General features: G+C 44.2%; 1 protein-coding gene across 1 annotated transcript in view; it reads left to right on the top strand.

Moving 5' to 3' along the window:
* LOC118096175 (prosaposin) overlaps window positions 1–25,989 on the top strand; it is a 39,890-nt gene that overhangs the window by 4,968 nt on the left and 8,933 nt on the right. The window contains exons 2-6 of the mRNA XM_060275204.1: window positions 18,224–18,357; window positions 20,337–20,411; window positions 21,906–22,031; window positions 23,396–23,593; window positions 25,696–25,842. Of these exons, the coding sequence (XP_060131187.1) occupies window positions 18,224–18,357; window positions 20,337–20,411; window positions 21,906–22,031; window positions 23,396–23,593; window positions 25,696–25,842 (680 nt within the window). The remainder of the gene's footprint in view (window positions 1–18,223; window positions 18,358–20,336; window positions 20,412–21,905; window positions 22,032–23,395; window positions 23,594–25,695; window positions 25,843–25,989) is intronic.

Raw genomic sequence — 25,989 nt, 5'->3', positions numbered from 1 at the left:
TAATGCATGGAATTTGCTGTCTCAGTATGTAATAATGCCTATTGGCTTAAGATGGAATGAAAGTGGGATAAACAAATTCATGGAGCGCAGGTTGTATCCATGGCTACTAGCCATAATGGTGTTTCCAGGTTCCAAAGCAATATACCACTGAATACGATTTACTGGGCAGCTACAGTGAGGGCAGGGCTGTGCTAATGGGCTCTTGGTTCTTCTGCCTTTATAGAGGGGAAATCTCAGGCTAAATCATACTTGTGGTGCCCACTCCAGCAGAACTGAGTTCTCTTAAGGCCAAGTTGAATGTGCATTTTCTGCTGTCTGGCATTGACAGCAGCCTTCTACCCTGGCAATACATAATATGTAAAATACCTTAAGGTTCAACACTGATGTTAGACAATAAGAGTTAAGCTGATCCTTGACTCAAATTAAGCCCTCTTGTCGGTCTCAGTCAGGCTTCTTCAACATGTTTCCTCCAGATGGCATTGGACTTCCAACTTCCATCATATGTGACCATCAGCCATGTGAGTGGTGGCACTGATGGGAATTGTGGTCCAAGACATCTGGAGAGAACTGGTTGAGGAAGCATTGGGTCTAAGCATTTGGTGCAATTTCAAGGATGCAAAGAAGCTGGCAAACTTGTCTCTAAAGTACCGTAGATGCAACTGAACAATCTAAAAGTTTATTTTTGTTGTCTTATGTTGCCTGATAACAGTGTGACTGTTGTGGCAACTGGCTGATGTCCTACATAGAGAAATTGCCACATGGCCATGTAGAGCTTCTCCTGCCCAGTGGTGGTTTTGTTCTGGTTCTAAATAGAACTGTAGTCGGGAAGGCATCACTTGGAAAAGACAGCCAAGGAGAGTTCTGTAGTAACATCAGACTACCCAAGGTGGACTACCCTGCCTTTGGCTACTGGAAAACACCATTGATTCTTGACACGTACCCAATGTCTTGTATATCAGTGCTATGAAGTAGGTATCAGTAGATAGTTGATTCTGTGTGAAAGTGAAGTAGATGCTGTGCATTGTGCAAGTTATAACATGCAGCATATAGCCTATCTGATTTGTGCCATTTAGTTGAGTGAGACTGGAAAAGTATGGAGGTGTTAAAAATCAAAGGAAGCAGGTGGCAGGCATGAACTTGAAAAGCAGAGACCAGGAGTCAAGGATGAGAAAACGGATAAAGTCCTGTCTTTTGATCACTAGCAGATCTTGTTTGTGTCTTGCATAGCCAGGCACCTTTAAGTCAGCATCTTTAAGTCTATTTCCTTAATTGCAATAGGCACCCTTAAAAAATTTTTAAAAATCAGATGAAGAGCCCAACTTGTTGGGTGTCTACAATGAATACACAGATTCAAATGGAAAATGTCCCTCTCTGGACTGTGAAGGAAAACTATAGCATAAAATCCCCATGATTTAATGGTTGCTCACTGGCAATGCTTTCTCCAGCTAAAGTAGACTAGAAGAGCTGTTTAAACTTGGAAAAGGAATTTAATCATGGGATGGATTGCCCAAAGCTGCTCCCTAGGGCTCAATAGCCGCCAGCTGCTTTCCTCCCTTTAAAAAAAAAATACATATTGAACAGCATCCATTGTATAAGACTAAATATTACATATTACTGAAGGTACTTATTGGTGAGGAATGTTTATTATCTCATTCAGTATAATTTTGGGAGCAATGCAAAGAGGGAAGGTAAAGCTTTCTTCCTGTTTATCCTGCCATATATTACACTAAGAACGAAGTCACGCATACATGGCAAATGACTAAAATGAGGATGAAACTTCGTTTTAGGTCACTGAACTCTTATTTCAGTCATAGTGCTTCCTCTGTGGCTGTTCCTTGGGTGAGATAGATCTATATCACAATGTAAACCAGTTTGAAATAGCTTTAGCTGTCCTATTTGGTTCTCTTCCTTTCCTCCCCTGCACTTCACTGAGCAAGAAAAACTATTTTTGTACAGGTGTGGGGTACTCTGAGTTGGAGACCAGTCTTTTAACATTTAACTCTCATGGTTCTTTATTTTTAGGAACTATGGGCCCAAACAACGCTTGATGTTTTTTCCCTGCTATTGGCCTTTGTGTTTAAGCTTTTTCTTCCACAAATTGGCAGGCCTGGGGGGCTGGGGACTATCTGGACTGCAGAAGGGATGGAAAGAGTGTGCAGCCCCATTACTCCCATGCCTATTTTGGTTGGGACAGTAACAATTTATGAAGGAAAAAGCTTGCGGTCAATGTCAAACAACATGAAACGTATATAACTGACAGTGGGATGAAATGGTTTTCGATGTATACAGGAAGCAAGAGTGCTGAAACTCTTGTTATAGTAGTATGGCAATCATTCTGTGGATGCAAAGAAATGTAAGTGCTGGGTTTTTGTTGTCCAATGACATTTGCTTCTGTTGCAGGTCCTATTTTCCTAGTTCTTTCTGTGTTTATAACTCATCTGAAAAGCCGGCTCCATAGCTAGGTAAAAGTGCCAACATTTACCTCTGCGGCTGTAGGCCCTGTCTCATAGCTGAGTATGTGTTTATATGCTGTCCCAATATGATTTACTCTTCTGTTGTGGGGGGGGGGGCATACACCAAGGTATGTACTAAGACATGTGGGAACCCTCCATTGAGTCCTCCTCTGGCTATAGCTTGCCTTCACAGCTGTAACAGCTGCCAATATTATCATTTTCTTCAATACAAAAATTAAAGTGGGTACTCTTTCGATGCTGGGTTTTATGGGCAACATCTGATCCTGATGCTTGTCAAGGGTTGTGGACCATACAACTGTTCATCTAACATTATTGTGACTTTGCTAGATAGCTGCTGTTACCCTGGAAGCTCCGATGAGTAGAAATTTGTGGCTAGACTCCCTGTTCTGCACAGATTCAAGCCATTCTGTAAATGATGTTTTGCTGGATCAAAATAAATTGGGGTGGGGGGGAGTTCTACCAGAGGGTTCTGCCATGTTCTAGAGCACCCTGGCCTTAAAAAAAGCTAAAAAAAACTAAAAAAAACGCATCCACCACCACTACAATGCTGCTGTGCCAGTTTTGTTGTGGCCTTTTGGAACAAGACATTGACCAGCAGTTAACTATAAACACTAACCCATAATGGCAGGGTTCCATGTATGTTGCTGCTGCTGCATGGAATGAAGGAATGTACCTGTAGGCAATGACTTGGCCTAGTGCACAGAAAACCTCAACCTATGCCAAAAAACCCCCAACAATTATTACAATTATTATCCATGTTCTCCAAGATCTAGCTATCTCATATTTACAGTGCTTGTAGTAGTATTTGTAAACCACTCTCAGGTTTTATTACAATCAAGTGGCATATAAATTCTGAGAAATGAGTAAACAGTTCAGTCTTCCAAGGAATAGTTGGAATAGGACTACTACTCCAATTTGCATAGCTCAATATGCTTCTGACATTTTCATTTGCTGACAATTTTGCTGCTTAGAATAAATCTGTAAAATGGGCCACTGTGTTTCGCTTTTACATGCAGTTCTGCTGACACTGAACACTGCCTTTTGACTCATGATTAGTAATGCAATTGAGCTAAGGTTGGGAAATATGTTTGTGAGTCTGTCCAGCTAGATGAGTGTTGTGGTTTTAAAGGTGCTAGCTGTGACTTGTGGGTGGGTTATAGGGCAATCCTAAACATTTCTACTCGGAGGTTCCATTGTGTTCAATGATGCCTACTCTCCTCCTCCTGTAAGTAAAGGTAAAAAAGGCACTCTCCTCTAAGTAGGTAAAGGAGAGCAGCCTAGTCCTATAATTTTTCTCCCCTTGTCTGTCCTCCGCATCTGAAAATGCTCTTCCCTCCCACTCCAGTGCTCTTTCCCAGTCTTTGCTTATTTTCCATACTGATAAGATCAGAAGTGCCTTTAGGCAGGAAGCTTACTCTGTGGCTCAACAACAGCTGAGAAAGCCAGGTGCTAATGACTTGTCAGGGGGGGAGGCTGGCTTGCTTGTAGGTTATCTGACTCATTTGCACTTGAAATTTATATGTATGCTGATTGCTGAAATTGCAGCATTAGCCACTTGAACTTGCTGTAAAGTCATTTTGATCATCAAGGTGTATGAATGCTGAAATTCTACAGCTGTGTTTTCAGTGAGCTCAGTCCATTGGTAGGCTGTAAACCCACCTCGCACGGTTAACAGTATGGCACTTTGCTCCAGCTCAATGATCTCCCCAAACATCTCCTGCTGCTGTGGAGAATTTTTATTGGCATTTTCTTCAAAGAGCTTCCTCCCTTCCTCTGGTTCTTACCTGTGAGGCAGGTCAGGCAGAGAGCTGCTGACTAACCCTACGTCCCCTGTCGTCAGGGCTTTTTTTCAGCTGGAACTCAGTTCCAGCACCTCTCAGGTGGGCGCTATTGCCATTTTAAAAGAACAAGGGATGCGTTCATGGCGAGTTACGGTACTTCTTATTCTAGAAAAATAGCCCTGCCTGTGATCTTCGTGCCTGAGAGTGGGGGTCTGAACCTGGGCCTTGTAGCTTATAATCTTCTAACCATCTCCACATACCATCTCCACATTAGTTCACTCTTACCTCTGCTGTAATACCATGGCTGGCGAGAGTAGAACCAAACAAGGAGGACACCTGAAATTATCTATAATATTAACTAAGTGCAAACAGAATAAACGCGAGTGCATTTCAACCATGTTTTTAACTTGGGAAGAAGAAAACATATTCTTTAGTCGACTATTCCCACCCTGAAGAAGAATGTTTTAAAATGCATTGGAACTTATATAATGAGAACACTAATTGGAACCTCCTCCTTTTATGTAGATAAGCTTTAAAAGCCTTTTGCATAGAGAGGGAGGTGTGGCTGAGTGCAGGCTAAGAGGATTTTTTAAATCTTGTCTTGAATAGTGTTCGTACAGTTCCACAAGCTCTGGCATCTCTACAAAGAGAAATATAATGCAAAAAACCATATGGCAGCACCATGAGGAAGAAAAAAAGAATTTGGCGGGGGGTGGCACAGGAGAGACAAAGTGCTGTATTTTCCGGCGTATAAGACAACTGGGCATATAAGACAACCCCCAGCTTTTGCAGTTAAAATATAGAGTTTGGGATATATTCGCCGTATAAGACTACCCCTCTTCCAACGCACACCAAATAAATTTTTTTTTAAATCAGATTTGATTTCAATATGGCAATTTTAATTCAAATGGTTATGACATGCAGGTACTTAGCAGGAAAACTGTCACTTATAAACTGTCATCAAACATGTAAACATAAAACAGTGCAAGTGGATTAAACTTTTCCCAATTCACTCTAAAGCTGAAAGAAAAATACTAGCATGTGTAATGGCGATTGGCCCCAGCAATGGGCGGGCGGGGGGAGTGTCTTGTTTGGGGGTGTGTGACCCCCCCCGCTCACAATGGTACAGCTGGGCAGTTTTTAAAAATGAGAAAGGGTGTGTGGAGCAGGCTAGTTGCCTTTTAATCTAGCAAATTATGGATTCTCCAAACATACACTATGCAGGGATAAATGAATGCCGATGCTATAATCTAATTGACCTGACTTTAGTTCTTAAATGCGGAGCTGGAAAACGGGTCACTCGTGCCTGTTGGTCAGTTAAAAACCCTTCTGTTATCACACACAACTATCTTAGTTTCCAGTGTGTCTGTGATAAACAAAGTGACATGTTACACTTGCATTCCTTCAAATACAGCTTGCCTGTATTAGTTTTAAAAAAACAAAAAACCCTTCCTTGTTGCTGCTTCAAGGAGCCTTCCTTCCCTCTTCTTCAGAGACAGGTGTGTCACTTTGCTATGCAGAGCATAAATTAAAAAGCTAACCCAGCAAAAAAAAGACTGAATGATCCAGTTGGGAGTGGGTGTGACTGACTCCCAACTGCTGAGACAAGGGGAACAGTGCACAGGAACAACTCTGAAAGGGACAATGGCTTCCTGCTGGGATCTAGTCACTCCCAGTTCCGACGGAGTCCAAGCCCAGTTGTATCAATCGTAAAAAGTTTATCCTGTTGATAGGACCTGATTTTCATGTGTGGCGCTGATCCATCTCTCACTTAGCCCAGCCTTTAGTCTGCTTCACTGTGTAGAGTTTACAGAAAACTGAAGGTTCAAAGAGTAGCTCTGGGCTGCTTGTAAAACGGCTTTCAAACTGATGTGCACTGCAAAACAGCAGGATTTCGCTCCTGCTCAACCCTGCTGTAGCCAACACAGAATAGAGTCCTGCCTCCTCACCTCTCCAGCAGAGCAATGCCAGCTGATAGGCAAGTGGTTTTATAATGTGGGTTTTGGTGTATACAAGCCTTTGCTATATAAGAGGTATATTTTAAAGACACTGGTCACTCTGATGGTTTTTAATGAGTGTAGTTACCCCTCTGGGATTGTGTAAAATTGCATGACTTAAAAAACTTGACACCAGCACAATACTATTTATGTGAAAAAGACATTCTCGTTGAATAAGGGCCAGGGGAGAGGCTCATTTTCACCTTATCACCATCTGCCTGACAACCTTTATCCTTCTATGTTGATAGTATGGTATGATCTGGTCCTGCCCACACTTTTCCCTGAGTAGGAGATGGGAGATGATCAATACTGTGAGGAAACTCTTATCTGAATCATTTATTCAAGTTGCTAGTTCCGAAACAGGGAATATTTGGTGGGGAGGGATCCGTATGAGCAGCTATAGTAGGTTAGCAAATGCTCTGGGTGTAGACATGAATCTAGGACGGCAAACAAAGGTTTTATTGCTAAACCTGTTTGTCTTTTGTAATAGCTTCTGCCTGGCACATTTCAGTGCTCTGCGCTTACACAAGTGCGTCTCGCAGAGGCCATTAACTCTGCTGATTCCTGCCCTCCTGTCATAGTTCTGCGGGAGTTCTTCCTGTATCGCCACATCTGATATGTAGATTGCACCTGCTAGACCTGCCAGCACCTGTTCTTCCTGCAATCACTAAATGATGACAAATTCTGCATCCAACTTACAGAATATTGTTAAAGAAGGCAAGCAGGACCAGCAACAAAATGTTGCAGTGTGGCGTGATCCTGCTCAAGATTCCCATCAGCCCTTTTTCAGGACATGCTATTCTGTTCCCCCTCTAGCTCAATCCTCACTGGGCTAACTGGAATCTCTACCACCCCCATCCCTCATTTTGTGTGTGCTGAAAATCTAGGGCTTTCCACAAAGTTGCTGAATGATAGCTCTCTCCTATGCTGTTCTGGCTGCATGTTGACCATAGTTCATAGAATGAATTTGCTTTTAGCATATAGCAGTGATTCTCAAACTTTTTTCCCTGGGCCACACTTGCAGAATAAAAATTTGCTCGTGCCACACCATTTTTTAAAAATTATTGATAGGAACACTGGAAAACAAAAAGCAAACTCCTAGCAGTGCTTGATTTATAACATAGACCAGGGGTGTCAAACTCAAATTCATCGGGGGCCGCATCAGCAGTTTGGTCACCCTCAAAGGGCCGGTTGTGTCTGTAGGACTATGTGTCCACTCTTTATTATCATAAATTATTGTCACTGCATTCAATTATTACTGTTTTTTGTAATAATGTAAGCTCATTCCCGCCCCCACGCGGATCACATTCCTGCGTCATGGCGCGTGTGTGGGAGGGGATGTAAACGAGGGAAATTTGAACAAAAGGTGGGGATCGACGGCTTCTGGGGGGGGGCTCAACTAAACCTTCGGCAGGAAGGAGAAAGCCACTGCTGGGATTAAAAACCTGCAGATGGAAAGAGGGCTTCCCTCTCCCGCCCTGCGCACACACAAACCCCGCTAGGCAGGATGCCACACGCTGCAACCCACCCCATGCTTTGGAGAGGGGCAGGAACATGCGGTGCAGCGCCAACTCCCTGCTTTGCTTTTGCATCCTCCCTCCTCAGCGCCAGAGTCCCTTCCCCTCGCGCTGAGGGAGGGCAGCGGATTTCCCGAGAAGGAAGGCGGCGGCAGCCCCAGCGGACGTGCATCTTCGCCTCAGAGCTGCTCTTCCCCCTACCCGCGCTGTTGTCTTCACCGCCGCCTCTCCCTACCGGGACTGCAGGCAGAGGAGGCTTGAAAACCTCCCCCCCCAAAAAAAATTCCCCTCCCACCTACTCAAACCACGAGGCGACTCCATCTGGAGCCCTACATCACGAGGGGCTGAGAGGAGGCGGCGGCAGAGCGGGAAAAGCAGGAACCCGTGCCGTCGCCGCCGCCTCCCTCCTGGCCGCCCCCCGGGGAGCAGCTCCACCGGAACTGAGAAGCCAAAGGGCGGCTCGGGGGTGGGGGGCAGAGCAAAAGCCAGGCACCCTCCCGAGTGTCTATGAGGAGAAAACGGGGGAAGAAGGAAGAGAAACCCAGCTCCATCAAGAGAGCGACTGTTGCGCTTCGCCTACTTCCCCCTCAGGCTCACTCCGCGTCCCTTTCGCCCGCTCGCTCGCCCACCTCCCGGATGCAGCCGAGGAGAGGAAGGGAAGCGGTGGGCGGCGGCTCCCCAGTGCCGCCTCACTCGCTCTCGGAGACAACAGCAAAGTCCGCCAAAAAAAAATCCAGCACTGCTCCGTCCCAGCACCAACCTTGCCGGCGCCGCCTGTAGGGCTTTCCTACCTCCTCGGCGGGCTTCCTCCTCCTCCTCCTGCATCTCACTTCCTCGTCTGGCCGCTGTGCCACCGCCTCCCTCAGCCTCATTCGAAATTGAAATTCCCTGGCCAAGGCCGTCAGCGCGGCTCCAGCGCCCCGGCCTCCGCCTGCACCCCCGCCCCCGGTTTTGACCCTCGGCCAATCGCAGGCTCCAGAACTACTGTCAGTGGTTATTGTCGGCCGCGGCTACGCGGGCCACATGACGAGGTCTGGCGGGCCGGATTAGGCCCCCGGGCCTTGTGTTTGACACCCATGACATAGACCCTTCCATGTGCTTGATAACGGGGAGCCCTAAGCAAAGCCTCTTGAGGAAGTGAGGTGCCTTGTGTCCCCAAATTATTTACCTTATGGAACAAAATCAAATCTTTGCACTGCACTGGAAAACATCATTCAGCCTGGACACTGAGATCCAGCTCCGAGGGCCTTCTGGCGGTTCCCTCACTGTGAGAAGTGAAGTTACAGGGAACCAGGCAGAGGGCCTTCTTGGTAGTGGCACCCACCCTGTGGAATACCCTCCTATCAGATGTCAAGGAAATAAACATCTCTCTGACTTTTAGAAGACATCTGAAGGCAGCTCTGTAAAGGGAGGTTTTTAATGTTTTAAATATTTTGTTGAATGCCACCCAGTGTGGCTGGAGCAACCCAGTCGGATAGGCTGCATATAAATATTAAAACTATTATTAAAAGTTATTATAACATATAATTGGAGTGTCATAATCCAGTCTACTTCCTCTGGCTAAAACCCGGTAAAAAACCTATGTTTGGAAGTAAGTGAAATTTCAATTTTCAAAGGCATCTCCAGAAGTGTTGAGGGTAATCCAAAAAGTACTTATTGAAGGACTGTGGAAGTGGGCATCTCAGCGTCTTGAAATAAGGTGTATTGGAAGCCTTTTTTTTTTTTAAATCGTACTAATGTCCTGGAGATGACAGGCCCTGCCAGACTGATGGTTTTGTGTGAGCGTATTCTGCAGCATGTTCTTGACACTTTATAGTGCATTAGTGGTGGGTTTATCCTGGACTGTTCGCCCTCCATTCTGCATTTTTAGTTGTTTTGCAGTGTTAGCTTCCTCAGCTGCTAGAAGGGAGGAGACATAAGGAAACTTTCCATGGTTTACGGCTTCCTTTTATAAAAATGTGGAGAAGGATCAGACTTTAGATATTGATATTTATTGTTCATTTTATATGGTATGACCAGTTGAGATAATTTCTCTTCTGTTTTCATGATGCACCTCCTTTTGCTGTTCGCTTTTTCTTCTCTAATTTATATTTAGGTTTCATAATTTCCCAGAGTGAATAGCTTAAGCTAATAAATGGCTGTGGGAACTTTTTGTATTACATTCTATAGTTGTAGTATTTATTATTATTTGTTTTGAGATCCTCTCTGTGTATGTCTGCTCAGAAGGAAGCCCCCCAGGGCTTACTCCCAGGTAAATTGCTGCAACTCAGCAAGACAACTTCTGAGTAGGTATGCATAAGATTACACTGTTACTCTCCTTAATAATGCTTATTAATATTTGTATTTTAGGTTAAATCTAAATTTCAGTTTTATGTAGCCATGCACTGTATATTACAGCTTTGTATTTAATACTTTCTAAAAGAAAAGAACAATCTCTCCTCCAGTTACAGGTAGGTAGCTGTGTTGGTCTGAATCGAAGCAAAAATCAAAAAAATCAAAAATTCCTTCAATAGCACCTTAAAGACCAACTAAGTTTTTATTTTGGTATGAGCTTTCGTGTGCATGCACACTTCCTCAGATACTCTTGAAACAGAAGCGTCAAACCCTATGTATATACAGAGGGTGGGGGTGGGTGGGGGAGACTGGGTGATGGGCTGATGGGAGTGGTAAACCTGTAGATGGCTGTTAACGACTGCTGATGGCTGCAATTGGTCCTGCGGGGAAAAAAGCAAGGGCTGAGGCGCTAAAGAAAGCTTGATCATGATCTCTCCTCCAGTCAGCCTTACTCTATTTACAGTTGTTGTTTAGTCATGTCTGACTCTTCGTGACCTCATAGACCAGAGCACGCCAGGCACTCCTGTCTTCCACTGCCTTCCGCAGTTTGGTCAGACTCATGTTGGCTTCGAGAACACTGTCCAACCATCTCGTCCTCTGTTGTCCCCTTCTCCTAGTGCCCTTCATCTTTCCCAACATCAGGGTCTTTTCCAGGGAGTCTTCTCTTCTCACGAGGTAGCCAAAGTATTGGAGCCTCAGCTTCACGATCTGTCCTTCCAGTGAGCACTCAGGGCTGATTTCCTTAAGAATGGATAGGTTTGATCTTCTTGCAGTCCATGGGACTCTCAAGAGTCTCCTCCAGCACCATAATTCAAAAGCATCAATTCTTTGGCGATCAGTCTTCTTCATGGTCCAGCTCTCACTTCCATACATCACTACTGGGAAAACCATAGCTATAACTAAACGGACCTTTGTTGGCAAGGTGATGTCTCTACTTTTTAAGATGCTGTTTAGCTTTGTCATTACTTTTCTCCCAAAAAGCAGGCGTCTTTTAATTTTGTGACTGCTTCACCATCTGCAGTGATCATGGAGCCCAAGAAAGTAAAATCTCTCACTGCCTCCATTTCTTCCCCTTCTATTTGCCAGGAGGTGATGGGACCAGTGGCCATGATCTTAGTTTTTTTGATGTTGAGCTTCAGACCATATTTTGTGCTCTCCTCTTTCACCCTCATTAAAAGGTTCTTTAATTCCCCTTCACTTTCTGCCATCAAGGTTGTGTCATCTGCATATGTGGCTGTGCCCTGGAGCACAGGCTGGGATCCAAATAACTGCATAGCTTATGTTTCTCAAGCAGTAGCCCCTCGTTCCCATGCTAGATGGCAAATTGCTTTTGAAATAAAGGGGAATTGAAAGTGCCAGTTGCTGAAGTACATGTGGAAGCACGGGAGCCTGTTGTTCAGATGAGGCAGGCAGAGGGCATTGGGGTTGGAACTATTTCATTGCCCTGGCTTTGTATGTAATTATAAACCATGGTTTATTAGTGTTATATGTGTGTACCCTGTCCAGTATCTTAGCCATGGTTTGTTACTGCCTTTCTGACCATAACTATGACGTTACAGATGAACCTGGGCACTTCTTGACTATAGTTTGTTTGCTTGCCCCACATAAATGTTCTGCCAAGCAACAGAGTTGCGTTATTATTCCTTTAAAAATAAATAAATCTTGCTCTTCCTCCCAAGGGAGCCAAAAAAGGAACCTCCTTGCATCATTTTGTGGCTCATATCATGCTGGTACTTCTCCCAAAGATGAGATCACTCCTAATTCTGCCTTGCAATTGCTGCCTTGACCCACCCAGTCATTGTCTTTAATGCTGATGTGCTGCAAAGGAGATGGAAAGGGACCTCTCAGCCCTCTGAATACTCTTATCATCCCTAAAAGTATATTTTAATGCTTGAGACTATTTCCTTGTATGCAAAACAACCAATAAACCTGGCCACCCTTTTGCGTAGGTTGTGCAAGCCTCTGCCCATTTGCTAACTAGCATCTATTATTGTTCAAGGTCCCAGAAAGCAATTATTGCAGTCTGTTGTCGACACAACAGTCATGTCACAATCCCTGCAGTGAACTACATTCACCCCCTACTATTCTCTGCCAAATTCTCCCCCATTGTCTTATCCCCCTCTATCCTCGCCCCAAGAGTTTAGACCAGGCATCCCCAAACGGCGGCCCTCCAGATGTTTTGGCCTACAACTCCCATGATCCCTAGCTAACAGGACCAGTGGTCAGGGAAGATGGGAATTGTAGTCCAAAACATGATCAAGTCTTGGGAAGGGTGTGTGTTTGTATGTGCAGCTTAGTGGAGAATGGGGGTAGGTTCTGGTGTGACAGGTTCTGGTGTGTCCACATTACCGTTCACTGTGGCTCCACTGCTGTCCCCCCCCCCCAAGCCCATTTACACACAACATTGGCAGGGATCAATTTCTATCCTGTGGTTTCTTGAGAAATGTTGCTGTTTGATGCATCTTCCCTCCAACCATCTTCCACCCAATTAGAAAACGTTAAGTCACACTCACTTCTTAGTCAGGCTGAGGTGCGAACATTTAAGACAACTGTTGCACATGCTCAGATGGCAGCTTCATGACTGGGAGTTGGACTGTTGCAGGCGTATGGTAGTGAAACAGATAAAACACATCAGGTGGAGACATGGAAATACAACCTAAAACACAGCGGGGCAGAACGACTTCACTGTGTTTCAGCCATTAATATTGTTACAGCAGTTGGGTGCCACCCCCACTCTCTCCCAAGCCATAGCAAGATTCCAGGGCGCTTCCAGGCACTTGCCCAGGCTCTGTGCTCCTTTGGAGAATTGAAGATGCGGTAGAGCAGGCATAGGCAAACTCAGCCCTCCACATGTTTTGAGACTACAATTCCCATCATCCCTGACCACTGGTCCTGTTAGCTAGGGATGGTGGGAGTTGTAGTCCCAAAACATCTGGAGGGCCGAGTTTGCCTGTGCCTGTGGTAGAGATTGTCATGGATTTAAGAAATAGGGTTTATTTACATATTTACACCTTCAGTCGGCATGGAGGGGTGTGTGTCCAGATCTTACAACAAGGTCATTTCAATAGGGGTTTGTTCCCCACTAGAGTCAAAGCGAAGGATGCATAGATTGTTGTGAAATACATAATGATTTGTGCGTGAACCACCTCCAAAGCTGGGAGAGACTGTGGACCAGAAGCTCAAAACGTTTGCTCTTCATCTCCTTTTGTGCTCCACCTGTGACTTCCTTTGTGGTCATCGGGGTCTGCTCTGCTCCTCCTCTGTCTATCGGCTTCCCTCCGTCCATCCCTCCCCTTGCTGCTTTCCCTCCTAGCCACTCTGAGCCAGAGTGAAGAGGTGCCTTATTTTTGTTTTGTTTCCCTGGGCCTGTACCCTTGGCAGGGTGGGGTGGTCAACCCCTAGATACACCCGGCATACTAGAAAAAGTGAGATAGTGCAAGACAAATATAGGCTAACAGCATACTCTTCTGCTTGAGAAGGTGCATGATGAAAGAAATGTGCAAAACAGCACAGGAGGGGCAGCACCAGTGTGTGGTTTTTACATGCAAGGTTGTCAGTGCCATCTGAGGACAAACAGTAATAGGATGGGAGAGTAGAGTAAGGTTACCAGATTTTTTTTTTCAATGAATCCGGGGACACTTTTCATCTTCAATGGATTTTGTATGGGGACTGATTTGTAAATCCAGGGACTGTCCCTGGGAAACCAGGATGTCTGGTAACCTTAAAGTATAGTCGTGTGTATTGGAAACAGAAGGAAAACTGTCTGATGCATGTATGCAAACACCAGGGGAAGTGTGCGTGTTCAAACTGGCAAAGAACATGGGAGAGAGGAATATTTGCATATGAGGGAAGCATGCATGGGCTTCCGGGGGCTTTCCTTAAAGTAATTGGAGATCCAAGACAGATTAGCAGAAGGGGAAGCATAAAGGAGTTTAAATTTCCGGACCGGGTGGCAGAAGGAAAGTGTTAATGGGCTACTTGAAAGAATGCTGAAATCCACAGAAGAACTCTGAGCAGGTTTCTCCACATCCCTCTCTTGCAGCTGGACAAAGGCAAGGAGGACATCCCATCATCCTTGACCCATATAGCAGTGCTGACTGGAATTAATGCGAGTCCAATGGCTATGGGCTTGCTGTGTGTTCACCGCTCTTTGCATTTCCATTTAATCTGCGTAGTCTTAAATGATGTTTCCCTCAAACACTGCACAAGAAAACCATGTTAAAGATTTCAATACCAGATATATTGGGTAGCATCCAAAAAGTGTGCTCTCAGAGTTTACAATTGCTTTGATCACTTTTTCAGTCTCCCAGTTGTTGTTGTTGTTGTTGTTTAGTCGTTTAGTCGTGTCCGACTCTTCGTGACCCCATGGACCATAGCACGCCAGGCACTCCTGTCTTGCACTGCCTCCCGTAGTTTGGTCAAACTCATGTTCGTAGCTTCGAGAACACTGTCCAACCATCTTGTCCTCTGTCGTCCCCTTCTCCTAGTGCCCTCAATCTTTCCCAACATCAGGGTCTTTTCCAAGGATTCTTCTCTTCTCATGAGGTGGCCAAAGTATTGGAGCCTCAGCTTCACGATCTGTCCTTCCAGGGAGCACTCAGGGCTGATTTCCTTAAGAATTGATAGGTTCCTTAAGAATTGATAGGTTTGATCTTCTAGCAGTCCATGGGACTCTCAAGAGTCTCCTCCAGCACCATAATTCAGTAGCTGCTCAAAATTCACAGTTGCCTGAATGTGTGCTTTTACACATTTCTAGAGCTGAGATTAAAAAAAATAAAGAATATAAACAAGGGGTGGGTGTGTATGCAGCTATCTGTGCTATTTGGCATAATTGAATCAACAAATTAGAAGGCCCAGGGATAAACACAAAAGGGAACACTCATTGGTATGAGCAGGAAAGACAAAATTGCATAAAAATTCTAATGTGTACAGGTGTGGATTACTCTGCCTAATTCGAGTGGGGAAAATGTGGATTAACAGCTAAATAATGCCCAACCCTAACTTTGAACAATGATCACTACAGGCAGATGAAAACTGATGTGGATAAAAAAATTACTACCATGGTGGTAGGAGTAGATTTTTGTGTGTGTGTGAGATGCAGCATCCAGAAAATAGATACTGGCTGTCCAGGGAGGAAAAAAATTAGGAACAACTTGATTTGTAGAAACCAGTAGCATGGAGATAAAAAAGTAGCCCTATTCAGATTATCAATGTTTAGCGTGGTGGTGCTGACAGTGGGGAAGCTGTGGTTATGACCTTGTCTGTCCTTGCCGTTGATGTCTCTAGATGCTCATCTGATTTTCTGTACAGAACTGCTGCATGAACAGCACATCAGCTCTGTGCAATGTGCAGATCTGGCTGTCAGGGCAATGCAAGCAGATCCTCTTTATGTGCATACGTTGGTCATCTAAATGGGAAGAACACCAAGCTAACGCAAGCACATCCAAATTGCTATTAAAGGCTCAGCTGCAAGAGCCGCCTGAAAAGCTATCCACCCTACATCTAAAGCATACCCACAGCATAAGGAGAAGTAATCCCATGAACTTCTTTGAAGATGTGAAATTACTGGGTTAAAAGTCTCAGCCACATTCATTGTACGAAGCAGCACACAGAAGCTAATAAACAGCAAACAGTGATTCCCATTCCTCCCAACACCAAACAGAATAATGTGACTATGGTGGTAATTGTGGGGTTTGATATGAGCCAGGAATAGTAGGAAGGAAAACTCATTTGAGGTGTCGAAGGAAGAACCTTAACAAGATTTTAAATTTTAAGATCTTAAGGCGGCCTGAGCCTTTGCCAATTTGCTTCCCTCCAACTGTTCTGATCTCCAACTTCCAACAGTCCCAGGCAATCCCCAGCTCATGGGAATTGTAGATCAAAACAGCTGGAGGACCATGGGGTTAGGGACGGCTGAGTTAAGGGGATATTCTGCACATGGTAAAACACAAAAGCTTTTAGTGAAATACTGAATGTTATAACATCTCAGAACTTTAGATCACAGTAGAAAAGAACTAGTATGACAAAGTTTGGGAGGGTGCTTTTTTAAAGACAAGGACAAAACCTACAGGACAGTGTTATGAAAAATGAACCCCAAAATGCGTTGTTTCATACCCTACTGGACATATACTAAGATGCTAACGGTAGTGGCCTACCATGGCGATCATGAAAAGAACAAAATAATTTCCTAGATGTAGCTGAGACTTTGCAGCAGTTTGTGAATTATGTTTCCTAAACCTGGTTGCCAACTAACCACAAAGGCCCCCTTCTGTGCCTTTAACCCTGGCCTGATTTGCAGAAATCAGCGGCGGCTGAAGCTTTTCACGACCGTGGAGCTAACCATTTGTTCCTTTATATTTGCAAAATCTCCACACTGCACTTCATTGCTCATAGTGATCTCAGGGCAGTTCCCAACACCAAAAATTATGTTCAACATAAAAGAACAATAGAGTGAAATACCTGGACTAATGGTTAACAAAATGCAGTCAAAATGCAGGGGGCAGGGGAACCTTAAAAACATTGGAGAGGGTGAAGTAATTTCCCTCAAGGGGGAAGACATTTTTGTTGGCTAACAGAAGCCGATCTGAGTTGTGGCCACCTGTGTCTCCAGGGGCTCGGCGACAAGGGAGGGGGGCTTCTCCTGTGTCACTGTTCAGTGGGTCAAAGAGCTCCCCCACCCACCCACCCTGAGGGTCTAAGATGGCTGGTATGGGAGCAGGCGTTCTGAAAAAATGCATTATCACTTGCTAATGTCTGCAGAGCAAACCTCTGTTGCAGGGATAGCTAGAATATTTCTGCTTTCAGTTCTGCAATGTAATGCAAATACTATATAAATAGAGACATCTGGGCTCACCAGAGTTTCTGTTCAAAGTACACACACTGTGTTGGTCCACTTTCAGTTCCCCAGGGCTGGCTTGGGTCGAATTACTTGGGGTGGGCAGAATAGTCCCGGTTCCCCTCTCTTTTGTGATCACCAACTTGGCTATACTGCATTTAGAACTGGCATGGGCAACAGATTTTGTCAGACTACGATTCCTGTCCTGCAAATTGAGCACTGATCATGGGGTCAGGCTGTAGTATCGTAATAAGGCTATAGTTTTGCACAGACATGTCCCAAGTGACCTAAAGCGATTGCAACAAGATGGCCACATTTACCACACTGTGAACAATCTGGTGTGATTGTTGTCAGCTATGAGGAGGATACGGCATTCATTAGAAGACTACTAGGCTACCAACAGCTGCTAGCCTTGTTGGCTGTTTTCTATCTCCACACTTGGAGGCAGCAGTGCTTCTGAATACCGTTTTCTGGAAACTGATGGAGGACAGAGGTCTCCTGTGCTCTGGTTCTGCTGGCAGCCTTTCCATAGGCATTGACCACTGTGAGAACATGATGCTGGGCTAATCCTGACCCAACAGGCTGCTCTTAGCATGGTTTTTTATGTGCTACAATTACGCATTAAATATTGAAATTGTTTATTCCTGGCACGTAGAGGATACGATGGCTTCAACGGCAGGACTGTCCATTTTTGTTAAGCAGTGATAAGAAAACCATGGTTTTCTATGAAAAGGAAATGCAGTTTTTCTAGTGACCGAGCTGAGATGGAAGCATACAAATAAACTTGTGGACGTAGGGCCAAAACACTGAAAAAAAATCAAAATATATTTCTGGTTTTTGTGTGTGTGTGGTTTTGATGATCATAAGGTTATATAGATCAGGCATAGGCAACCTTGGCTTTCCAGATGTTTTGGAACTACAACTCCCATGATCCCTAGCTAACAGGGCCAGTGGTCAGGGATCATGGGAGGTGTAGTTCCAAAACATCTGGAGAGCCAATGTTGCCTATGCCTGATATAGATAACCGTGTTTACAGAACTTCTGTGCTTTTCAGACTTTATCATGCTTGATGCCACTGTTGTTCCCATTTTACAGATGCGCATTTCTGGTAGCAGTATTTCTCCAAGGCTGTTTCCTCTGAGTGGCCGAGCTAGTGGGCAGGTCCTAAACTCAGCTTACTTACCTTTCAATATCAAATTGAGATGGCTTAAATAGAAGGTAGAATCCGTCAAAGAGCATTTTTCGCCATGTAGCTGGAAGCTAACCTTTCTGTTCTTTTGTGCAGCTGCTGCAGGTCCCCTGTCTTGGGAGAAAGAGTGTGCAGAGGGCCCAGAAACATGGTGTCGGGATTTTCCAACAGCACTGAAGTGCGGGGCTTTGGACCACTGTCATCGGACTTTGGAGGTCAGCACCCCTGTGGTAAGTCTATGTGACAGCAATGTATGCACTCCCTGCCAACCTCCAACATCCATGTCCTTCAATGCAAGGGTTAATCTGATCACAGGATTCACCCAAGAAACATGCAGTGTGAACGAATAACAAAAATGAAGGGCTCTGAACAAGCACAGAGAACATTTTACCTGCCACTGAGTAATGCGGTTGCCACTTGACCAGAAAAAACACGACAGTGGCTACAAAAGAAATAAACAAGTCTGCTTAGCTGTCCTCCCTATTTAATTGTTTTAGATGAATAAGCTTTTCTGCAGGCTTCTGTCCTCGGACACATTCAAAACCACTTGCCTCCACTCCTGTGCTCCAGCCTAGCTCCAACACACGCTCCTGTATTATGGGCTACAAACTTGCTTCTCTTCTAAATGGAAGGTGACATTCTTAGGGTTCCAGATGCTGCATTGCAATTGCAATTGCAGAATACCAACCAGCTAGCCCCTTAAACACAGTGTCTAAAAACAAAACAAAACCGAAACAGCTATGAAAACCATATTAGGTTTTCCCCTTTCTTTTTTGAGTGGATATGGAAATGCCAGTTTAACATAGGATTTCTAAATGGCACCAGCTGCTCAGTGAGCTGGCCTTGCTCCACTTCCTTTCTTTCACCAGGGAAACGGGCCAGAACTGCATGTTGCATTAAAGACATTTCCACCGCCATAAACGGCAACCACCCTGCTCTTAATATACATGCCAACTTACCCAATTACCTGTGTCATGTATTGTATATTTCTACCCTGCCCTTTTTGCCTGCATCAGCCACTGCATACTGTAGGGCACAGACAAATGTGCAACGCCATTGTGTCAGGACAGGGGTAAGCTGGACAAGCGCAGACTGGGGAAGTGTTTGTTGGGGGCTTCAACCAGGGCCACACTTTTAACGTAAAGTGTGGTTCTGTCCTTGGAGTGCCAGCTTGGCCCTGCGACTGTGGGTGCCCAGGGCTGTGAAATGTGGATGGCCCTGGCATTGAAATTTGTGGGTGCCCAGCCTCTTCATGGGGAATTTTGTGGGTGTTCGAGTACCCAGGGAATTATGCCTCAAACCCTTATTTAGCTGCACCATACAGCTCAGGGGGGAAAGCGCATGTGTTGCCTGTATAAGTGTCTAGGTACATTCCCTTGCATGCACCTTTGGGTCAGTGGCCACATACGGTAGCAGCTGTCAGACAGAGCAGGCTGGGCAAGGTAAAGCAATGGTCTGCCTTGATTTAGATCCTGAAGCAGCCGTATAGAAAGAGGTCATCTTAAATTGAAGTCCCGCTGATTTCAGTGGGGACGAAGTGCAACTAACCTAGGTTGCGTACACACCATACATGCAAAGCACACAAACACCTGAATCCTGGGAACTATAGTTGGTTCAGGGTGCTGGGAAGGACTAAACTAGTTTCATGGATTTCATGTGCTTCAAATATATGGCGAAGAAGAAGAAGAGGTTTTGATTCTATATCCTGCTTTATCACTACCCTAAGGAGTCTTAAAGTGGCTAGCAATCTCCTTTCCTTTCCTCCCCAATAAACACTCTGTGAGGTGAGTGAGGCTGAGAGACTTCAGAGAAGTGTGACTAGCCCAAGGTCACCCAGCGGCTGCATGTGGAGGAGCTGGAAGGAAACCCGGCTCACCAGATTACAAGTCCACCGCTTTTAACCACTACACCACGCTGGCTCAGTGTTGTGCTCTTCTGATGGTTTCCGTGGGACAATTCCCCCCTCCCCACTGCAGGCACCTCTGGGGTTCTCCTGACCCCTAGAGCTGATTTGGGGCAGGGCAGGGCAGGGCAGGGGGAAGCCCCATGCTGCACTAGCTGGTGTCCTTGTGCTGTATTCTGCCAATGGAATTGGAATAGTTGAATCCAACTCATGATATGTATGCAGCCTAAGGTCAACCCAAGTTTGTCATAATCCGTGTGCTGATATGCATTGCGCTCTTGACTCTTTCTTTCTTCTCTTTCTCAGAAAAGTCTCAAGTGTGGTATGTGCAAGCTCGTTACAGTAATGATGGCGAAGATCATGCAAGACAATTCCACGGATGTAAGTATTCCGGAGAGGATTATAGGATTTCCACCCTTCGTTTGGTGAACAACTGAGAACACAGAATTATCTCTTCCCCCCACCCCTGCTCTGCTACAAATAGCATGGTCTGTTATGCCTTTGACTAATTCTCAAAAATCAGTAGGTATGGACAGACACATTATGGTCTATCATTGCCTTCCAATAATAAACCATAGTGGTGGGGGGTGGCTCAGAAGTTGGCAACCCTAGGCATAAACTGAAAGTATTTTAGATGTGTTACAATTTCTGTTTGACTGTATGAGCCCATTGTGTCATAACGTATCATTATTATATTCTTCTTCTTGTTTTTGTTACTATTAATTGATAGGTAGTTGCTTGTTACCCAGAGCTCTCCAAGCAGTTTACAGCACTGTTAAAAACAACAAAATATATTACACCATAAAAACAAAACAAAAGCAACCCCCATATGGTCACAGGAAGCGTTGGCAGCTAATAACAAAACAATATCACCTCAGTCTATTGAAATCCAAGGTGGAAAAGTAAGCCAGCACCTGGCACCAAAGATGTGTCAACAAAGGTTGACATGTGTCTCTCACAGGGGAGCGCATTCCACAGAATGGGGGCCACCACTGAAAAGACCCTTCTCTTGTCACCACCCTCCAAGATTTGCTCAGAGGGGGGACTTGAAGAAGCGCCTCAGACAAAGATCTAAGGGTCCAGGCAGGTTCATACCAAAAGTAGCATTCTGGAAAGATATTGGAGCCCTGAGCCCTGAAGAGCTTAATCATTCCAAACCAGCATTTTGAATTAAGCTCAGAAACATACAGGCAGGCCACATAGCTGAAACAAAATTTGCGTCTTATTCTCTGTTGCTCTCAAACCTGTCAACAACTAGGCAGCCACATTCTGCAGTAACTGAAGTTTCTGAACTGTTTTCAAAGGCAGCCCCACATAAAGAGCATTGCAATAGTTCACGTGGGGGAATAGCATTAAGCAAGGGAGGGCTTGCCTTTTGAATTACCCTGAAATGACCTTTGAAATCTGAAAGTCAAACATACCTTTGTTTAAATTCTGAAATTCACGATAGCTCTGCTCTGCTTTTGCAGTCAGAGACAATAACGCTTCTGCATACCATTTTCTGGAAATAAATTGTGTTGTTGTGCTCTGGTCCTGCTTGCGGATTTACCCACAGGCATCTGCGTAGCCTCTGTGAGAACAGGATGCTGGGTAATGTGGGCCATTGGCCTTGTTCAGTAGGCTCTCCTTATATTCTAAAATGCTCTTGGCTAAGATGGTACCCTCTCTGCGCTACAGGACTTGTGGAGACTTCATTCAAAGTGGGTCTCCACACCCCTTTCCATAAATTTCTGCAGCCCTTCCAGAAAATATTGCAACTTGGTACAAAACCATCTTATAATGCTCCTCTTTCTTTCTTTCTTTCTTTCTTTCTTTCTTTCTTTCTTTCTTTCTTTCTTTCTTTCTTTCTTTCTTTCTTCTATTTATTTTCCTCAGGAAAGAATCAGTAAATTTTTGGAAAAAGGTTGCCAGTTTCTCCCTTTCCAGGACTGGTCAATCAAATGCAAGAAGATGGTGGACACAGGAGTTATCATTCTGGTGCAACTTGGAAAACAAGTGCAGGTAAATAGACTGAGATATTGTTGGTACTGACACTTTAAACCACAAATTACACGGACAAGATCCAAGCCAGTCACACTGTGTGGAATCCTCTCTGAGGATGCATCTATGCTATGAATAATGTTGGTTTTATTTATATTAGGTTTCATAGGCTAGCTTTTTAGTTTCATTCTTGTTTAACTCAAAACATAGTCATTTTTCTTTCACACCGGTTCTGAAAATACTTTTATACCAAACTCATGTTTTTATTTCTTTTCTTCTTCTGAGAGTCAACCATTTTGAACAGAAAGAATTCTTAATTAAAAACTAAGACTTGCTGAATTGTAAATATTTTCCACCACCCACTCAATATAATAGGAAGTTATTATAGAGTTCAGTATTGTCTCCAATTATTATGGGTTGGAGCCAAGACACCACCCTTTAGCTTGTTTTTGTGGTTAGTTTCATAAGAACATAAGTTTACAATCTCAGCAGATTTATTTTCAATTCCTTTACTAATGAAGCCCAGCGTAGAATTTGCCTTTTTCATGGGCACTGCACACTGGGTCAACAGATTCATTGAGCAATCTATTATTGACCCCAAGTTTTTGTTGCTGGTTTGCCATTGCCGGCTCAGACCCCCTGAGTGTATATGTGAAATTCAAATAGTTTTGCTCCAAAGTGCATCATTTTACACATATTTACATTGAATTGCATTTGACATTTTACTGCCTATTCACTCAGTTTGCAGAGGTCCTTTTGCAATCTTTTTGCTTTAATAAGTCGGAACAATTTGGTATCACCAGCAAACTAGGCCACCTCACAGCTTGTTCCTAATTAAAGATCATTTATGAACAAGTTCGTTTTCTTAAATTGTTGCATGTTAGCTGGTTCATCAATAAACAGCCTCCTGTAGCCCTAACAAAGTGAGGGACCCTGTATTATATTAAACCAGTGCATTTTGGGGGTAAAAAAATAGGTGCCAATACATTATTACTATTACAAATTGTATGCTACCCTATGCTTGCAGGTCTCTGAGTGGTTCACAACATAAAATTACAATCTAAAAACCTCACAATAATTATAATTATACAGCCAAACATATATTGATAAAACTGCTGTGGGTGCCCAAGCCAAAATGGCTGCCATAGGCAGAAAAAAGTGTTGGTACGTCATATCTGTGAGTGCTGTCACACAAATGGCCCTGTATTAAATAAATAAGAAGCTAAAAAGTACAAACTTTCCTAGGAGTGACTCTGTACATTTGTAATTCTGCAAGGCAGACCTAAGGGAACACACACACAAGAGTGTTTTCAAGTGTTTTTATTTATTTTCCTCCACTTTAAGGGCTGACAATGTTCTCTCTCTCTCTCTGTTGCTCTTTCTAGGATAGGCCTGAAATAGTATGTGGTGCCTTTAGGCTATGCAGTCATCTGGTACCCTTGGAAGGAGCCCTGAAGTTCCAGAAGCCATTCACTTCTAATGGAATGCCTGATATGACGGATTTCCCCGAAATGTTGGCTCCCTTGATAGCTAACGTGCCCCTTCTCCTCTATCCTCAGGATGAGCCCCAAACTGAGTTTCTGGTGAGGACGCAGCTTGTATGGAGTTGTCTCCCTTTGCTCAAACACATGAAAGCCAGGAACGATTTCTCTCCAAAGCACATTCTTCCCCTCAGAACATTCTGGGCGGTGTAGTTTACTCCTCACAGGATACAATTCCCAGCAACCTGTAACAAACCACAGGGCCCAGAATTCTCTGAGGAGGGGAATTTGTTTTTTGAGAGTCCTTCAGGCTTGGACACTTCTCCACTGCCAAATGTGTGTACCCGTCAAAGGGCTTGCAATGTGCGTAGGCCTCACTTGCGCGATCTGTTCATCCATTTTTAACAGTGAGAGGACAAGTGGCTTGAAGGAAGCCTGTTTGCATTGGCACATTATTTTATTGATTTGACTGAGTTTTTATATGGCATCCATCAACGTAGGTCCTCTGGGCAGCTCACAGAACCAAAGGGAAACATACTGTTCCATAGATTGGGTGCCACCACAGAGACATGAAAGCTGCTGTGGTAGGAAGAACATAGAAAACCCCAGGCTCTCTTCTGCGTCCTTCCCATGAAGCCTTGATAATTAAACTGGCTTGCTTAATTGTTGTTTGTTTAATGACATCTCCCTCAGTCATCCATTCACTGCCTTGTTTTCTGTTTACGGGGTTTGTGTTTTAAGACATTTGTCCTCAGCAGCACTCGGTAGTTGAGGGAAAAGTCAGAACAGACTGACAGTGTGGCTGAAGGTTATCAGTACAGCTTACTCTAAGGAGCAAAATAATGATAATGTTTATTTCTCATGGAGGAAGGAGTAGATGCAAAACATAGAAGGGATGAGCTGAGTCTGTAATTTTAGCTTTTAAAAGGGCAGTGAGTAATCTGCCCTACCCAACACATTCCTCTCCCTCCATCCTTAGCTTTCGGCTCATTTTGTCCAGCCCAGCTCAGCCACTTCTGGGTTGTTGTTTTTTGTAGCAGGCTGGGAGAAAAATGCCTGAAGTGATGGGCTGCAGGGGAGCTAAAATAGGGAAGGCAAAAAGCTCTTAGCCTTTGCCCTGCTTCTGATGTGAAAATAAGATGTACACAGACATCCTGCTTTGTACACAAATCGGGGCAGATGTGTGAGCAACAAACATGGCTGCCTCCATTAGGTCTAGTTTGGCTATAAGCTACATACAGCCTATCTGCGAACCAGAATTTCACGTCTACCACAGGGGAAGGCAATTGCATTTTGGAAAGAGGTTAAACTATAGCTGGCTCGTACTTCATAGAGGATTTTGGCCTGGCCTATAGGTGAGACTCAGTCCCATTTTACAGGAAGACTAGGGAATTACAGGAAGACCAGTTCAAGGTGTTATCTTCCATGTCAGAAGCAGGGCACAAGTCTGAGATGTCACACTGCTTCTGGGATAGACAACCCTTTTGTGCAGACTTTAGAATGTACTCCAAAGACTTTTGCGATCATGCACAGGATTTTGAGGCATGCTCAGAGGGCCATATTGGATGTACCATGAGTTGCATGAATGGCTTTCATATAAATGGCATTCCCTGGGCTTTTAGATCTTAGTTTGAAGAGTTTCAGGTATTTGTGGCCTCCTTTAATGAGGTGAGATCTGTAAGAAAGACCTGGTTTTTTTTTTAATCTTTTCAGTTGTGTTTGGATATTAGGGTTGCCATATTTCAAAAAGTGAAAATTTGGACACAAGAGTTGAGCTTTTTCTGGGCCAAAGTTGTTGAGTTTTTCAGCTATTTTAAAGAAAAAAATGACACTGCCAACATGGGTTGCCATATATCCGGATTTTCCTGGACATTTGTGATTTCCGCCCAGGCAGGCACTGCTTCTGACTGCAGTATTCTGGCTATGTCCGGGAAATTCCAGACGTATTGGCAACCCTATTGGCTGTGTTTGTTATAACTGATTTTAGTGTTTTATACTAAATAATAATAATAATAATAATAATAATAATAATAATAATAATACATGGGTAAGCCAGAGCAGCCTCTGAAAGCTTACCCGTGTGTTTGTGGGGGTGTGCTAGGGGCAATTGGGGAAGCGGCGGGGAATTTTAACTCTTTCCCTCCCTGCCACAGTCTTAACAATCCTTCATTTCTCCCCTCCAACCTTTTCTTTTTTTCCTCTAGCAGAAGGAAGAAAATCCTTGCAGAGACTGTCAACAAGTAGTTGCTGCAATGAAGGAAGGTTTCAAGAGCAGCTCTTTCCTTGTCCAGTCCTTTGCTTCTTATGCTGAACAATACTGTGAACATCTGGGGTCTGACTTGGTAAATGAGGTAACTGGATGTTATTGCTTCACACTAATGATAAGGAGATATCCAATAAAGATATATAGAATACGTTTGGCAACAATGATAGGTTTCCCTACCTGACAGTGCCACAAAGGGAAGAGGACTTGTTTTTGAATAGCAGTACGAGTAGAG

This window comes from Zootoca vivipara, chromosome 5 (assembly GCF_963506605.1).
Source record: "Zootoca vivipara chromosome 5, rZooViv1.1, whole genome shotgun sequence".
Lineage (NCBI taxonomy): Eukaryota > Metazoa > Chordata > Lepidosauria > Squamata > Lacertidae > Zootoca > Zootoca vivipara.
The sequence above is the reverse complement of the archived record's forward strand: the minus strand, read 5'-3'. Positions and strand labels throughout refer to the sequence as shown.